General features: G+C 33.0%; 1 protein-coding gene across 1 annotated transcript; it reads left to right on the forward strand.

Moving 5' to 3' along the window:
* Positions 1-842: 842 nt before the first annotated feature.
* On the forward strand, positions 843-1635 carry LOC148196454 (ubiquitin-ribosomal protein eS31 fusion protein-like). Its single transcript, XM_088093868.1, has one exon. It carries the CDS (start codon positions 1028-1030, stop codon positions 1493-1495), a length of 468 nt encoding a protein of 155 aa, XP_087949994.1. The 5' UTR covers positions 843-1027; the 3' UTR covers positions 1496-1635.
* Positions 1636-19226: the final 17591 nt, after the last annotated feature.

Genomic DNA, 19226 nt, shown 5'->3' on the forward strand with positions numbered 1-19226 from the left:
TTATTGACTTTGGAAAACCACAATGAAAAAAAAGGTATAAAAAGTAAAACATTTAAAAAAGGAATATATATATATATATATATATATATATATATATATATATATAAATTTTAAAATAACTTGATTTATTATCTTAATCATTTTTATTATAAAAAAGACCATGAAATTAAAAAAATATTAACCCAAATTAATTATATTAAAAAATAATAAATCATGCAATGAGTTGTCCTCACTCGCACACTTTCCGGGCATGCTTAATTATAGAGTTCTTATGGGTTAGGCTACCGAAAAGCAAATGCATTTTGGTGATATGAGTAGCGAAATCAATCCCTTTAAGTTGTCCTTCAACTGTATAGGCTCATACCTATACAGTCTCTAGATCTCTCTCATTTCGATGTATGTTCGATTCTTCCATGTGTCCCTCCCACTAGAAGCCTGTCAGGAGCCGCTCTTTATTTGTGTCTTTTGCACTTCATGCCTCTTGTACCAGCGATCACTCCTCGTCTCTTGCACTTCGTGTCTCTTGTAGCGGCGATCACTCCTCGTCCTCGTCAGTGCCCGAGTGTCACAAAATAAGTATTATTTCTTTAATATTGTAAATAAGTTCAATTTAATCATAAAATAAATATAAACTTATTGTCTAGATAACTATAACACATAATTACAAAATTATTTTTGCAAAAAAAAGAAGTACAGTAAAAAAATCAAACTTAAATTGATGTAGATAATTACTTAAATAACAGTTAATTTTTTCCAGTATGCTCATAATTGGCATTATGTCACTTTAATCTACCCAATAAGAAGGTCTGAAGACTGAACCATACTAATGTGATAAGTTGTGATTTTTCTAAAAAAAACACTTTTAAGTAAAAGTACAAGAGAAGTGAAAATGTAAATAACTGGGTTCAGCTAGCTTTGGGCCGACGAATAACCAAACAAAAAGGCCGTATCCATTGGACGATATAAACCCTCATAACAATTTCCCCTTCCTCAGCACAAACCCTAAGTCGAAACCCTAGCTGCAGGGATGCAGATATTCGTGAAAACCCTTACGGGGAAGACCATCACCCTTGAGGTGGAGTCTTCTGACACCATTGACAATGTCAAGGCTAAGATCCAGGACAAGGAGGGCATCCCACCGGATCAGCAGCGTCTCATCTTCGCAGGAAAGCAACTCGAGGACGGCCGCACTCTCGCGGACTACAACATCCAGAAAGAGTCCACTCTCCACCTCGTCCTCCGTCTCCGCGGTGGCGCCAAGAAGCGCAAAAAGAAGACTTATACCAAACCTAAGAAAATCAAACACAAGCATAAAAAGGTGAAGCTCTCTGTCTTGCAATTCTATAAGGTGGACGACTCCGGCAAGGTGCAGAGGCTCCGCAAGGAGTGCCCCAACGCCGAGTGCGGCGCAGGAACCTTCATGGCCAATCATTTTGATCGTCACTACTGCGGAAAGTGCGGTCTAACTTATGTCTACCAGAAGGCCGGTGCCTAATCATTAATGTATTTGTATTTGCTTTTCTTATTATTTTTTTTGTTTTTAAAGTTTTGTTTCATGTTTTGTTCGTGTAATTAAACTTTTATTACTACTTCATCGATTTAGATTATCTATTATTCGCATTCATATTTTGTTAATTTTGTTTATTCCATTAGGGTGTTTGATCGAATTGCTATGGTTGTATATTGAGATTGGGAGATCCTGTTTATTGCTCTTTTTGAGTTGTGATTTAGGTGTTATACTTTAGACGCTTGTTTATGCGCTTCTCAACACAATGAACACCGTTTTATGTAAATGTTATTTTGGTAGAGAGTTACATTGTTTAATAGATGTTTTTAGGTTTAATGTCTCGGTAGGTTTCTATTTTCGGGGTGAATCTCAAATAGGTCCCTTTTCTTTTCACGTCTCAATTGGGTTCTTTTTTGTGTAAAATTGTAGCAATTAGGGGTCTGCCGTCAAATTAAACAAACGGCCGTTTAAGTTTGGCCTACGTGTATAGTCAGTGTATTCATTAATCTGAGGTGGCATTAAAAATGAATTTTATATTAAAAATTTGGATTGCAGAAATGTGGATTCAGATTTAGGGAAGGGCAAAGTGGGCAAAGCATGTTGGCCGAACGGATCTCCCTATTTTCTTCTCCCATTTCCCTCTTATCGTTTTCATTGCCGAATTAACAAGTTCCACACAGTTTTTTAGAGTTCTCAGCGTTTATTTTTCCGGTGGAGTTTGTTTTGGGTCATGTGCAGTTGAAGCTGTGGGATTTATTCTTCTTCCCCTTCTTAGAGATCGTGGGATGAGACTGGTAAAAGATCCAAGAGATATGAACCACAAACAAGTAGGTAATGACTGCGGCAGTAGAGAGAGGATGTTCCTATCACACCATCAGCAACTTGCTCAAGAATGATCTTGTAAGTTCTTCATTTGGAAGGAAATTTTATCACTCATTTGTGTTTTTTCAGCATAATTTAATTTGGATTGACGGCAAATGTAAAAACATTTTCAATCTCAATCAATTGTAATCAATCACTATGAATGACTTTGAAAATGATAATTATAGAATTCATGGGTCCAAAGCATGTTGGTCGAACTCAACCCCGAACCCACCAACACCATCCTTGATCCCTCCTCCTTCTTGATCGAAAACCCCTTCCACTCTTCCTCCATCCTCACCTCCAACTCACGTGTTTTCCACGACGACTCCGAATATGACCTCAGAGCCATTCCTGGAATAGCCGGATACCCTCCTCAAAACACCACAAACAACAATTTAGATTTTCCATTGAAGTTGTATCATGTATCACAGGACAAATCACCCACCAATTACCCACTGGTTCGTGCCGGCAACGTCGCAGGGAGAGACGAGATTTCTCTCTCACGCACGAAAAGGAGGTCGAAGTTTGGTCTGCTCCGTCCGGCGTGGGTGGCGTCGTCGACGACACTCTTGGCCGGCGAAAGGAAGGCGCGACGGAGGGTAGGGACTGCCGCGTTGGAGGTTGAAGGAAGATGTGTTTCTCTCTTTTCCTTTTCTTGCATATCCCTTAGGATTTTAGGGTTCTGAAGAAGAAAAAGGATTTCTCCTCCGCGCTTCCAATTGAAGAAGAAAAGAAGAAAAGGAGTTTGCCCAGTTTGCCTTTTTTGTCCTTGAAGAACATTTGCTCAATCCATTTTTTTAATACAAAAATCAATTCAAACTCATTTTTAATAACACGTAAGCAAACTTAAACGACCGTTTGTTTAATTTGACGGTAGACCCCTAATTGCTCCAATTTTACACAAAAAAGAACCCAATTGAGACGCCGAAAAGAAAAGGGACCTATTTGAGATTCACGCCAAAAATAAGGACCTACCGAGACATTAAACCATGTTTTTATTGTAAAATATTCACGTTTGATTAATAAATGTTTTTAGGTTTACAACTTGTTTTGAAGTTTTATATTCTAAATTAATTGAGATTTGATTGATATAATTATTAGTTATTCCGTGGTTTTTTGTGGTGTGCATATATATTTCTAAATCATAATGTAAGGGTTGATTGTGTCTTCAAATTATTTGATGCAAGATATCTAGTAACCTAAAGACATCTGTAAAATAATGTAGTTAACATTCAATATTATCATCGTAAACACATCCAAAAAACAGGGACGATTAGAAATCCTGTTTTATGATATTATTCACATTAGTATTACACAATATAAAAGTTCAATTACTGGAGAGAAAACAAAGACAGCCTTAATTAAAGTCAACCTTTCTTTACACTCATTTATTATCATTCTCCCATCAAAAAAACTAAATTTCCATTACAAAACCTAAAGACAAACATAATTAAATGTTCAAAATCTCTTATTTCAAAACAACGACAAACGGAACACCAAAGTATTTGTGAAGAGAAATGAATACCAAATAATTAGACCGATTAAAAAAATATCTTGTTCCTAGAATGTAAAAAGAATATTTCCTCAAAATTGAAAAAAAAAAAGTAATGGTGAAAAGAGATCTTATGGCACCTATGCCACCAACAGTCTCCTTGGGCCAAAATAGGAAGCGATCTTTGATTCAAGTAAGGTGTTAGATTCTTTTTTTTTTTCTTCAAAATAATAAAGTTTTTTCTTTATCTCATCTTATTGAAATGAATAAACTTTTAAAAACTCACGACTTAAATAAGAACACTTTTAAATATAATTTTCATTGAAAGTATTAATAAAAGCTATTTATTCATGTCCTCCATATATATATATATAATGTTTCCCATATTTCAATCTTGATTTTCTAAATCTAAATAATAATAAATATATTTTTATCTTGGGTTAAATATGTTTTTAGTCCCTAAACTATTGGCCGTTTCTGGTTTTCGTCCCTCTTCCAAACTAAGGTACGATTTGGTCCTCATTCTTTAGAAAAACATTCGTTTTAGTCCTCAAAATTTTGTTTTTAGTCCTCGTTTTAGTCCTCAAAACGTTCGTTTTTTCGACTAAAACGAACGTTTTTTAAAGATTGAGGACCAAATCGTACCTTAGTTTGGAAGAGGGACGAAAACCAGAAACGGTCAATAGTTTAGGGACTAAAAACATATTTAACCCTTTTATCTTTAATGTAAGGAATTTCTAAAATTGAAAAATATTTTCTAAAAATTAATTTAAATAAGAAAAAAATATTAAATAAATATTTTTAACATTCCTTCTTACTTAATATATGTTTATTTGAATTTCAAGTATTCAAATTTAATTCTTCTTTTATTTGTGCCTGACCTTTTTCATCTTTTGCTTTAATTTTTGCTTTTCTTTTTCTTTCATGGGATTACATTTTAATTCAATTTGACATTTTTTTTATTGTATTTCTTTTTTTTTTATCAAAGTCATCATTTTTGGAAATTGTGGATTCCATGATAATTAAAAATCATACTCGGATAGTTTATCAGACTTTCGTTTGTTTAGATAAAACAATACACGTTTTGAAACTGAATAGTGGAAAACCAATGCTAGAAATTTTTCTTAAGTAAAGGAATCTAATTATTATTTTTAATTGGTATTTATAATTGTGGAAATGAAAAGTTGAGATGGATATATATATGAATGAAAAGGCATATATGTAGATAATACCTTATATGAGTCGTGTGCAAAAAAGTGACGAGAGTGTCAAACATCTATTCTTTAATGATAAAATAATAAAAACATTGGATTATTAGCAAATAAGATAAGCTCAATATATACCAACAAATTAACAAATATAATAATTAGATTCAATTTATTAGTCTGTTTATATTATCGCAAATATTATTTTTTCCAATTTTAGAAGTATTAATATTGTTGTAAAAGCTGACAATAGTAGAATAAAGATCACGAATATACTTCCTGAGGCGTGTAGATCACTTTCCTTAAGGACTTATCCGCGGTGTATTGCGCAAGCCTCCCAAGATACAAAAGTAACTTCTCAGAATTTCTGAGGATCTCAGAACTAGCAAGGATCTCTTAAAAAGAGAATAAATAAACCCATAATATTTTTAGGGAAAGAGAGAGAATGAAATTAGGAGAAAAGAGAAAGAGAGAAGAATGATTCTGATGATTTTAGAGTGAAGGAGGTGCTCTATTTATAGAATTCATGGACCAGGCCCATGATCCAAAAATCCAAAATATCTTCTATTAAAAAAATGATTTTTAATCAAATAAAGAACGTTGAAGCAAATATATAACGTTGTAGCGTGAAGTTTGGGATATATCTCTAAATCAAAACGTTGGAAGCTAAACTCTCGGTCCAAGCTCAGAAAAATCTTCCGCATTTGATGGCTCAAATCTTCTTTTGCAATATTATATTCAAAAATAATAACAATCCCCCACATATTACAAAAGACGACAAAGAGAGATTGAAATAAAGAAAAGAAGAAAAATCCTGGGTTTTATAAGATGTAATGCATCTGGTATAGCAAGCTATATGAACCAGTCCTAGATCAAGAAACTTAACACACAGTGTAGTTGGTATAGCAAGCTATATGAACCAAAGACACTTGAGTGTGTTAGAGGTTTATCAATCACATTACACCCCCACAATCCTTGCTGATATCGTTGTGTTGCGCTTACTAGGCCATTGATAACACTCTAGATTTACATATTTTTCTTTGTTAAAAATCATTTTTTAGATTTCTTTAGTTTTTAATTTCTTAGAATTAGGCTAGTTTTATGTTTTTCTCTTAATTCTTTAGTTTTATAAAATTCTAGTTAAAAATAGGCTTTTAGATGTAATTTTTAGTTTTTGTTAATTAGTAGAAAAATAATAATTTTTTAGAAAATCTTTAATAAAAATCTTTCTTTTTAATTGTTAGATTTCTTTTTCTTTTCTTTAATTTGGTATTGTTTTTTCTTTTATGCAGAGTGGGTTGGTCATTTGAAATTGGGCTTCAGCCTTGGACTGATTGGAGCTGATTGAGCCTCTCAAATAGCACTAGGTCGTTGCATGGGCTGACACAAATTAAGTGGAACGATGTCGTTTTGCTGCAGCTGATTGGGGGTCTGAGATTTGTGATTCATTTTGGAAAAAAACAAAGGAAGCCCTCGAGCATTTTGAGAAAGAGAAAACCAAACCCTTTGAGAGCTAGGGCAGAGAAAGGAAGAAGAGCTCCATAGCTGGTCTGATCCTGCCCATAGAAGGAGAGCTGAACAGAGCTAATTGGCACGTGACCGAAAGGGAAGCTCGAATCAATGAAGAGGTTGATCGGAGGGCTTAAACAAAACGATGAACAGTGGCCGCTGGATTAAGAAGAAGAGTAGTGAGCAAGTTTTCCCCTTTTCCCTCTTTCGTTTTCTTTGTTTTTCTGACCCTATAAAAAGGGCTTTCACCATGTAAATAGAGAGAGAGAACACTTCTTCATATACTTTTGAGATACATTTTCAGACGCTTTGTAGATTAGGGTTTTTACGCTTTTCTTAGAGTAGAGATATTGTTCTTGCTTCTGGATTTCGCCGAGACAAGTGCGTGAGTGATAGCCGCGCGAATCTTGGTGACTTCCGGTATAGTTGTAATCTTCTTTTCATATTAATAAAGTTCTTTTTCTATTCTCGTTTGTGTTTTGATTGTTCTTCTTCAATGTTTCTGTGTTTTATTTGTGTTGTTTCATTGAAAATGAATTGGACTCTGATTCTCTGCAATTTTATGATTTCTTTTGGAATTAAATGTCTCCGTAGTGAGCATTTCTCATCGAGATGTCTTCTCGAGACATAGAAAAGTCCAATGCATAAAAAATTGATTCTGTTCTATGCTTCCTTTCATTTGTTTGTGAATTTTAGATTGATAAATAGGTAAATGAACATTGGTTGGACAAATTAGTGGAAAGAGTCATTTCAAGGTTCTGAAATATGAACTGAATACCCTGGATTGGGATTCACTTAACAGGATGTCTTCCTGAGAACTCTAAGCACTCTTTTCTTCATATCAATATACATTCACTTATGAAATCAATTCTGTTTGTGAGTTTGTTATTTTGCTTTCAATTAATTAGAATTTAGGTACTGTTTCTTTATAGTTTAGTTTACTGTTATTTGGAAATGTTATGGATTTAGGACTTATTTTCCTTTAGTTTCTGTTTGAGAAAGTTCAATTTGTGAATGATAATGATGATATTGATAGTGTAGGTTATTGTTTTTACAAGTGCTTAGACTTTTGATTCATGAGTTTCTTCCCTGATTCTTTGCTTTTGATCATTAGTTCTAAATGTTTCTTGTTGATTTTTCTTTACCTTAGATTGTACATATATGTCTGCAACATTTAAGTTCAGTTACTTCATACATGAGTATATTCGTTTAGGTTTTAGGATTTGTTTAGCTTTTAAATTTCCAATTTGAGTTGCTTGTTTCCAGTTTTAGTTTTAAGTCATATTAGTTGCATGTAATTCTCATATTAGTTTAATTTCTATTTCGTTTCATTTTCCTTTTCCCCACCTTGTTTTTGTAATTAGGTAGTAAATATACAAGACTAAACTCTACATTCTGAAGCTTAATCATAGTTGAGTCCTTGGATTGATCCTTGGTTATCCCTTTACTACATTAGTGGGTAAACTGAGTTTGTTGGCTTTGATGCGACTAAAAGCGAGTTTAACAGCCATGCGCTTGTCCGGTATTCATGAGTGCTCTAGAGATCATGCCAAGATCTCATGCAAGCGGCCCCACTTGACACTCATATAGGTGATTTCATCAAGTGTATGTTGCAAGTCATACACCACCCGTAAGGGATATGAAGATCATTAAAAACTTTGTTTAATTACAAAGTTTAACTTCTCAATAATGCAGTCTCTAGCACTTTCACACACACACCATAGGAATGGAAATATTTGATTTAAAATCAAATTAGTGCTATCAGAACTAACAAATGACTTGTTTTTACTCATATGAACCTTATTCATGGGATCTCCAATCACAAAGGTTGGGTACCATCACTTGTTTGTTTGCAAGTAGCTTAAGTCCCATTCCCCTCGATTTTCTAAGATCATATTTCTTCCCAAGGGTTTTGTTAGAGGATCTGCTAGATTCCGTTCTGACTTCACATAGTCAATGGAAATAGTTCCACTCTTTAGCAACTGCTTCACCAAATTGTGTCTCAATTGGATATGTTTATTCTTTCCATTGTAATTCTTGTTTTTAGCTATAGCTATTGTCGATTAGCAATCACAGTGTATTGAGACCGATGGGGTTGGTTTCATTCCTAGTGGAATGTTTGCTAAGAAGTTTTTCAACCACTCAACCTCACTACCAGCCATCTCAAGAGCGACAAACTCAGATTCCATTGTTGATCTTGCAATAATAGTTTGTCTGGCTGATCTTTATGTAATCGCACCACCCCCAAGTGTGAATACATAACCACTAGTGGATTTTGTCTCATCTGAATCAAAGATCCAGTTAGCATCACTATACCCTTCTAGTACAGCGGGAAATCCACTATATTCAATGGCATAATCCATTGAACCTCTTAAGTATCTCATAAGCCTGGAAAGTGCATCCCAATGTTCTTGATTTGGACATTGAGTGTACCTACTCAGTCTACCTACTGCGTAAGCAATATCAGGTCTAGAAAAGCTCATCAAGTGTAGTAAGCTCCCAATTATCTGGGCATACTGAGGCTGAGATAATGATTCTCCTATATTTTTCATTAATTTAGAGTTAGCATCATAAGGGGTACTCACGGGTTTGAAATCATAGTACCCAAACTTCTTAAGAAGTTTTTCAATGTATTGTTCTTGGGATAGTAATATACTATCTCCCTTCCTTATGATTTTAACACCTAAAATTACATTGTCTTCACCCATGTCTTTCATTTCAAAGTTCGATTCTAGAAATAATTTAGTTCTAGTAACAATCTCATTGCATGTACCAAAAATTAACATGTCATCCACATACAAACATATAATGACACAATCACCATTTTTAAATTTAGAGTACACACATTTATCAACATCATTAGGTGAAAAACCATCACATAACAATACATTGTCTAGTTTTTCATGCCACTGTTTTGGTGCTTGTTTCAATTCATACAAAGATTTTAAAAGTTTACATACTTTATTCTCTTGACCAGGTACAACACACCCTTCAGGTTGAGTCATATAAATTTCCTCTTCTAGATCACCATTTAGAAAGGCAGTTTTAACATCCATCTGGTGTATCACTAGCTTATGGATTGATGCTAAGGCTAATAGAACTCGAATAGAGGAAATCCTAGTCACAGGGGCAAAAGTATCAAAGTAATCTATGTTGGGTTTTTGAGTAAAACCTTTTGCTACTAATCTTGCCTTATACTTCTCTATAGATCCATCAGGATGATACTTTTTCTTAAAGATCCACTTACAACCAATGGGTTTTGCTCCTTTAGGCAAATCTACTAAGGTCCAAGTATTATTTTTCTGAATTGATTCAATTTCGGTCTTAATGGCTTTATCCCACTGTTTTGCATCAGGAGCACTAATGGCTTCTACAAAGTTACTTGGATCATTATCAACTAGATAGGTATAGAAATCATTACCAAATGAGGTTTCCTTGCTCTGTCTTTTACTTCTTCTTAATTCCTCACACATGGCATCACTATTATTATTATTTTCTATAGGTTGAGACGTCTCACTAACCTTTAAAGGAAAAACATGTTCAAAAAACTCAGCATTTTTCGTCTCCATTATAGAATTTCTTTCAAGTGTATCACTTTTAAGAACTAGAAACCTATAGGCAGCACTATGTTCAGCATAGCCTAAGAACATACAATCAGAGGTTTTAGAGCCTATTTTCCTTTTCTTAGGATCGGGTAACATCACCTTAGCTAGGCACCCCCACACTCTTAAATATTTAAGGTTAGGTTGATAACCTCTCCATAGCTCATACGGAGTTTTACCAGTTTTCTTATGCGGTATTCTATTTTGTAAAAAACACGCAGTAAGCAAGGCTTCTCCCCAAAGGTTATCAGGTGCACTAGAACTAATAAGCATAGCATTCATCATCTCCTTAAGAGTTATATTCTTTCTCTCAGCTACTCCATTAGACTCAGGTGAATACGGTGGGGTTACTTCATGGATGATACCTTCTTTAACACAATAGTCATTAAATAACACATACTCACCACCTCTATCTGATCTAATCCTCTTAATTTTCTTATTTAATTGATTTTCTACTTCTGCTTTATAGGTAAGAAACACATCAAAGGCTTCATCTTTATGTTTGATTAAGTATACTTTGGTGTATCTAGAATAATCATCTATAAAGGTCACAAAATAATGTTTACCTCTTCTAGACATTGTTTGTTTCAAATAAGCTAAATCAGTATGATTTAACCCTAACAATTCAGTTTGGCGTTCTATAGAGAAACATGTTTTCTTTGTTATTTTAGATTCTACACATATATCACACTTACTACTCTGTTTATCATGCATATTAATTAATCCTAGTCGTTGTAATTTCATAACATAGGAAGAATTCAAATGTCCTAATCTAGCATGCCATATATCATATGAGTCAATAATATAAGCAGAAGAAGATGATTCATTAATATTTTCAGAAATGTTAAGTACAAAGAGACCTTGATCACAATATCCCTTCCCCACAAAAACATTATTCTTTGTCATTACAATCTTTTCTGACTCGAATGACACTTTAACCCCCACTTTTCCCAGTAGCGCTACAGAGATTAAATTAACTCTGATTGATGGCACATGTAGCACATCACTCAAAGCCAGAGTCTTTCCAGATGTGAGTTTGAGAAGAACTTTCCCTTTTCCCAGAACAGGAGTGGTCCTGGAACCGAGGTAAACGTGTTCTTCTCCATCCCCTACACTAGTGTAAGAGGTAAAAGCACTTCTGTTTGCACAGATATGCCTAGTAGCACCAGAGTCTACCACCCACTTGCTCACATTGGTCATCAAATTTACTTGAGAAACGACCGCAGCAATAATGTCATCTCCTTCGACTATATTAGCCTTAGGAGGATTGTCGTTTCTTACTCTGCGTCTACACTGCGATGCATGATGGCCCGGCTTCCCACATACGAAGCAATTTCCTTTCTTCTTAAAGGTGGGGTTAGATGTGTTCGGGCGAAATTTTCGAAAATTATTTTTCTTATTGTGATCAGGTTTGTGTTTGTACCTTTTTAGAGCAGGTTTGTCTTCTACCATGTTTGCTTTTGCAAACAATGCTTTGGCCCTCACAGCAACACATTCTTTCCTGTTGGTATCTTCAATAATTATGTGAGTGATCAACTCTGAAAGTGACATTTGCTTGTGTCTGTGTTTTAGTTGTTGCTTGTAATCAGTCCAGGAAGGCGGCAGTTTCTCGATCAGAAGCTCTGAAACAAACTTATCTGGAAGAAGAACGTTCTCCGCTTTGATATCTTCGAGTAGCTTGTGGTACTCATTAATTTGCGACTTTATGTCCTTATCTTCAACCATTTCCCAGCGTTAGTAATTCCCAATGATGAATCTTTGTCTGACTATATCTTCAGCAGTGTATTTGAGAATCAACGAATCCCAAATTTCTTTTGCTTCCTTATAGGAACAATATACATCGAACAAATCGTTAGAGAGTGCACTAAGTAAAGTATGACGGCATACCTTGTTTGCATGAACCCAATCTTCAACTTGTTTTGAATTTGGAGGGAGACTAAAATCGGGTTTTGAAGATGAAAGAGCAAAAGCGACTCCGTACATGTCTAAGAGGGTTGACACGCGTTCTTGCCAGTGCCAGAAATTCTGACCAGAGAAGACTTCAATTTTTGATACATCCGGGAAAGGTTTTGCGAAGACCGTCTGAGTTCCGGAAACAATATTCTGATTCTCCGGGATTGAGTTGTTGTTGTCAGCCATAAGTCCTTAAGATTGTTGTAAAAGCTGACAATAGTAGAATAAAGATCACGAACAATATACTTCCTGAGGTGTGTAGATCACTGTCCTTAAGGACTTATCCGCGGTGTATTGCGCAAGTCCCACAGGATACAACAGGAACTTATCTCAGAACTAGCAAGGATCTCTTAAAAAGAGAATAAATAAACCCAGAATATTTTTAGGGAAAGAGAGAGAATGAAATTAGGAGAAAAGAGAAAGAGAGAAGAATGATTTTGATGATTTTAGAGTGAAGGAGGTGCTCTATTTATAGAGTTCATGGACTAGGCCCATGATCCAAAAATCCAAAATATTTTGAGATATATCTTTAAATCAAAACGTTGGAAGCTAAACTCTCGGTCAAAGCTCAGAAAAATCTTCCGCATTTGATGACTCAAATCTTCTTTTGCAATATTATATTCAAAAATAATAACAAATATTTCATATAGATTTCACACTTAAATATCATGTTGATTGGATCATTTTTTGAATCTCACAATAATAATATATTTTGGACGGCTAATTACAATTATAGTAATTGATTTTATACTTTGTTTAACTAAAATAGGAGTAATTAGTACACAAGTTTCTCTACCTATTTTAAAACATTATATTTTGTTGAAAGCAATATTTTGTCTTGATGGTACATTATGTACCTTTACTCTTTATAAATTATAACATCTACTATAATAATGTTATATATAAAAATATATAATGAGAATTGTTATTATACTTACTTTATATACAACATTAAAAAAGAAAGCAGTGAATATAAGTTATTAATTTACTGAAAATAATTATTCACTTTAATATACTTCCATACAATTAAGTTATGGTTTTTCCCACTTTTCTATTCAAACTATATAGAAAACGATAGTAGCTTTATTAAATTTATAAATTAATATAAATATTAAATTTAATAATATCATAGTAAAAAAATCGAACACATTTATCGCGTACTTGTTTTTGTTACTACTTAAATTTAGTGTTTAAATAATATATCTAAGTATTTGTCCTCGGTATGAAAAAATCTAATCAACTCGTGTTTTTATATTTTTCATTTTCATTTTTTTCAGAATTTATTTTTGTGAATAAATAATAACAAAAATAATTTTTAATTTGCAAGCAATTGTATGTATGAAAAATACTAAGTTTATTGCTAAAAAAACTTTTAATGCTACATAATCTTGCTACAATGAAAAGAAAATTTTTGAAATCTTCAAATCTATTATAATTTAAGAATAAAAAATGCTGAAAAATTCATTTTATTATATTTAAAATATTAATTAATTTTTCTATATTATTTTTTTCATTCTTAATTTCATTTTTCTATAATTTCTAATTACTTGGTATTTAATAAATTATTAAAAATAAATTTAATTTAAAATATTAATTTTTCCCTATACTATATTTTTTTAAAATTTTTAATCACTTTATGATTTTTAACTACTTATTCATTTAATAAATTTAAATTTAGAAAAACATCTTTCACTTTTATTTTTTAAAATAATATTATTTAAAAAATTAATATATATATATATATATATATATATATATATATATATATATATTAATAAAACAAATTATTACAATACTGTATAAAAAAATGTCATGTAATAATTTTATCTCACAAAAAATTATCAATAAAAAATTATATTTATCATTTTTTTATTAAATTATTTTATAAATATTCTTATAGTTGAATAATCTTCGTATTTTATTATATAATAATTAAATTGATATTATTTAATAAAAGTTAACTGAAATCATATATTGTAAGGATTAAGAAGAGTTAGCCTTGAGAGTGCACAAATAGCAGCAGATAATGGGACTGAAAGTATAATAATAAAATAAGCTAATATATATATATATATATATATATATATATATATATATATATATATATATATATATATATATATATGGTGGATTTAAAGTTCCTTCATTATCTGAGAAATTTCAAAGTCACTCTCTTCCCTGTCCTCTCTTCTATGCATTCTCTCTTCCATTCCTCCTCATTGAGTTGTTGGATTTTCGATCAGGAGGTGCCCAGACGTCCACGGCATAGAGGGCTCCATAACTGACCGATCAGTTTCTTCGTTATAGTCGGGTAAGCTGTTTTCCCCTTTCTCCGCATGTTCTTGAGCTGGATCATGTGATTTCTACTGGTTGCATGTAACTAGTAGCGTTATTCCTATACTTTCTGTCAAACTCTAGCTCTAAGAGTTGTTTCTATCACCAATTTGGTGGTTTGTAGGATTTGGTTAGTTCATTGCTATGTGAGGTATTGTTGGGGCATTCCGGTGAGTTATGCTGTGTGACCTCTGAGGTAAGGGGAGCTAGAATATTTCTTTAAATTGGTTGCATGAGGTGTATGTATACTGAATTGGTGTACTATTTGGAGTTGTATTTTACGTTTTGAGTATATTGTGTGGTATGTGTTGAAATGTGAAATCTGTGAACTGTGCTGTGATGTTATGAACTGAGTGGATGAGTTTAATTTACTGTAATTGATTAAGTTGGGAGTGATTTGGGGTGTGAAATCTGTTACAACATTGTTTAGATAGAAAGCAGGGTGAATTGGTAGTGTTTTAAGTTATTTTGGAGGAAGTGAGATAGTGAATTTGAGAGTTAGGAGTCTAGGTCCTCTTGCGTTCTGCAGATTATGAAGACTCACTAAGCGAATTGTTTCGCACAACGAGTCACCCTAGCGAGATGCTCTCTGTCAGGGCATTCACACAACAACTTGGTGCGTTGTGCGAATGACTAGAGAGGGTTGCTCTCTGTTTGGTGATTCACATAGCGAATCTGAGCGTTGTGCGACTGGTGGTTGCTTGGGAAAATGCTAGTATAATTCGAATAGCGAATTTGAGGCGCTAAGCGAGGGTTTAGGGTCTGATAATGTGTAGCAGAATTTTCAGTTTAGCATAGCGCACAGACTTGGTGTGCTGAGCGAATGGACTTTAGCTGAGCGCACAGGCTTGGTGCGCTGAGCGAATGTGAGTGAGTAAAACCCATTGTTTCAGTTATTCGCACAGTGAGTTTGGTGCGCTGAGCGACTTGCCCAGAACCTGTTTTTATTCTTTTTATTCCTGTTTTCTGATAACCTTGAACTATGTTTTGATTATTAGAATGGTATAGAAGTATCTATGATAGTGTATGATCATTGAGGTTATATGTTTGGATTCAATGTGATAGTATTATGGTACTTGGTTATTTTCATGTCTTGAGTTAAGTTTCAAAGTGACAGTATGGTAGATGGACGTAATTCCATGGATCTCAACGGGAGGTTACATGGTGGTGTCCTATGTTATGGACGTAATTCCATAGATCTCAAAGGGAGGTTACATGGTGGTCCCCTATGCTATGGACGTAATTCCTTGAACCTCACAAGGAGGTTACATGGTGGTGCCTTATGTTGTGATCCACAGTAAATTCTCTTGTTGAGATTCAAGTATGTTTAGAATGAATGCAGGAGCTCAGTCTTGGGGGTTATCCTCAAACTCCAATGGTCTTTCTTCTCACGTAGAAAGGATTGATCCATGTCGTGAGGAGTAGCAGGAGGTCTTAGTCTTGGAGGCTTCCAGTATCCTCCAAGGTGCGGTACAGACTAACCTCGTGAGTGTGGTAGGGTGAAACCCATTGACAATGGATTTGCAAAGCAGTAGAAGCCACCACGAGTGTATGACCCGCCATAGCTCGGCAATCATTCTAAGTCCGGACGAGTCAAGTTTAAAGTATAACAAGTTATGATGTGTGATCCAGTTTACTTGATATAAGCATGTATGTTGTGTGTTATTGTAATAGTATGATTTCTTGTATATCTAGCTCACCCTTGCTTTTGTGTTTGTTTGTCTGTGTACTGTTTTCTCTTTTGCGATGATCACCTTAATGGTGTGAACTTAGGGATGCAATCTTTTCAGTCGGCTAAACGTGAAGCTAGATGAAAAGTTTGAAGTGTAGGTTGTGCTTTTGGTCCTTCAGGTGAAGAATTTTATTCTTTGCAAATCTATAGTTTATTGTATCATTATCTATGTAATGTTCATCTTAGTAGTTTCATATTACTAAATTGAGATGTTACATATATACAAAAAACTTCATTTAGATTTTAAATAATTATATTTATAAAAAATAAAACATTATCTTTAATAATTCACTTTAAAAGTTTAAAATATATATTTATAATAAAAAAATTACACTTTTTAATATTATAAATTTTGTTTTAAGTTCATTGAATTTATTTTTCATTACTTTCTAGTTCAAATTGAAAGAGCTTATGACTTTAATTATAGCAAAATAAAAAATAAAAAATAACAAACTAATTATTTTAAAATATATTTTTAATGTATTTTTTATTATTAGATGAGCCTACGAATGTATATTATGTCTATATTGATTAACAAAAATAACAACAAAACGAGTATAACAAAAAACCATGAATTGAAAAAAAATATATAAAGTATTATATTTTTTATATCATTTTTTTCATTTTTAAATTCTATTCTTTTTTGCTTTTTAATTTTGCCTTTTCATTTAATAAAATAAAACATAGAAAAATATATTTTACTGTCTTAAAATAATATTATTTAGAAAATAATATAAATTTATTGATAATACAAATGGTTTACATTCATATAAAAAAATTGTCATATAATAATTTTGTTGTAACATCCCTTTAATACTATAAAACTATTAAATAAAAGTTATATAAGTAATAATAAATAAAGAGATGAGATAGAAATATAACTACTATATTACAGTCATTCATAAATCATGTACTACATATAGCCAATTATATACACACACTACCAAGAAAACAAAATTTTCAAAAGAAAAAGGTTTATATGCAATAGAACAACCTAATTATGTTGTTGCACCTCCCTCACCCTGCACTGAACCAACTAGAATATCTTCATCTGCTCATACCATTATGATGATTTGCAAATAAGAAGAAACAAAACAAACGACAAACACATATCAGAAATGGTAAGCTAATGTACCAAAAGAGTTTTCATAATTAAACATAAAATTTAAACATCATACAACAACCTTTCACATGTAATAACTCATTCTAAACTCACTTATCTCGATACATGCCTTTGATATTAGGTTTCATTGTAGGCATGCACTTTTATAGTAATATTTATACTCTGCAAAGTCATAAACAAAGGGGTTATCACCCTACTACTTACGAAGTTAGTCCTTTCGCGCCTAGGACCTAACCAGTGTCCATAGAGACTAGGATCTCCTGCGAGTCTTACCACATAACTCATTCTACTATGTTTGTGTGTGAATAATTATTAGAGTTTATGATACCTCCTTGTTGAACCCCCACTGTCAAGCATACGCTAAATAACCATACTAATCATACATGGATGAATACCATACACACTCACAATCATGTTACCAACCCATGAAGCATCAGAATTTCCATAATAACATACATATAACTCATGATAAATTACTTCAAACAATTAAAGGATCAGAAATTCACCAAAAACATATATTGACGTTCAGAGTGATGCTCAATGCAAGACTTCTTGCAGAAGGCAACACTTAATGGTATAAACCTAATGCCTAGGGCCAAATCTCTCGCAAAAGGTGACGCTCAGTTACAGTTCTGGCGCTCCACTATTCTTCTCACAAAATGCCTCGCCTAACAACATAATTATGTCTCTCAACAACTTGGAATTAAAAAATTCCAAATCTGTAGTGGTAATTGGCACTCAGTGGTACCCGATCACCACTTAGTGCCAGACCATTCACACATTGGTCGTCCAATGGTGGAAATTGGTGTTGAGTGCCATACTAGAAACCTGCAACTGCATAAACTTTGATACAATAGATTAAAAACCTAATTAGATGACCAAATTGATATTCTTGACTCAGTGCTTTATTCAAAAACATGTTTCAATGTTATAATGAACACTAATTTGCTCAACTAGCTAGATATTTAGTCCATCAACTCAACATAAATTTCAACCATCACATAAACATATTATCCAAACAAATTTCAACACTAATTTGACCAACCAAAATAGAAATTCCATCAATCACAGATCATAAAAAACTAGTAAAATTCAACAAGCGATCACAACATGATTTCTACATACTAAACTACCAATTTTAGACCTATTCAAACACGTAACACAAATTATCAATGCATCAAAAACTTTGAAACATGGTAATTAGCTTCCCTTACCTAATATATGACCAAACTACTCTAGGAGACCAAAAATAGCTCCAAACACACAGGAAGTCATATATGCTCCTACGAACAACACGAATGTGATCAGGGTACAATTTTAGGACCACTGATCAGTAGAGAGTCTTATAAAATACTCAAATTCACATGAAAAGCACAAAGGGCTAGCAAGCAAGGAAAACGGAATTGACCAAAGACAGGAGCATAAAACTAATTTACTCTATCTAAGAAACTGATCGGTTCAAATTGAAGAGCTCATCGTTAGAATCAATCCTACAGTTTCGGTTTTTCAATTAGACGAATAGAGGATGGGAACTCCTAGTGAGAACTCAAAGAACTCTAGAAAAGTGATTTCTAGAGAGATAATGTGTTTTGAAATAATTAAACTCATTTATAGTGAAAGTATTTATATTAAAATTATTTAATATTAAAATAATCGAGTATCACTATTTTTAAACCATTATCACTTCTAAAATACCATTTTCCAAGTCTTTACATTTGTCTTACAAAACATTATTAACAAAAAATTACATTTATCTTTTTAATATTAAATTATAATTAAATATTTTTATTATTGAAAAAGAAATTAAACGAGTTTATCGATTTTTTATTAGATAAGTTTAACAATATACATTAGACGAATCTGTCCATACAATCACTAGACGAGTATAGTAAACAACATTAGACG

Source organism: Vigna umbellata, chromosome 7, assembly GCF_029865625.1.
Source record: "Vigna umbellata cultivar VRB3 chromosome 7, Vumbellata_1.0, whole genome shotgun sequence".
NCBI lineage: Eukaryota > Viridiplantae > Streptophyta > Magnoliopsida > Fabales > Fabaceae > Vigna > Vigna umbellata.

What these genes read in the sequence shown, in the direction of transcription:
- LOC148196454 (XM_088093868.1), top strand. Translation starts at nt 1,028, where the DNA reads ATGCAGATATTCGTGAAAACCCTTACGGGGAAGACCATCACCCTTGAG.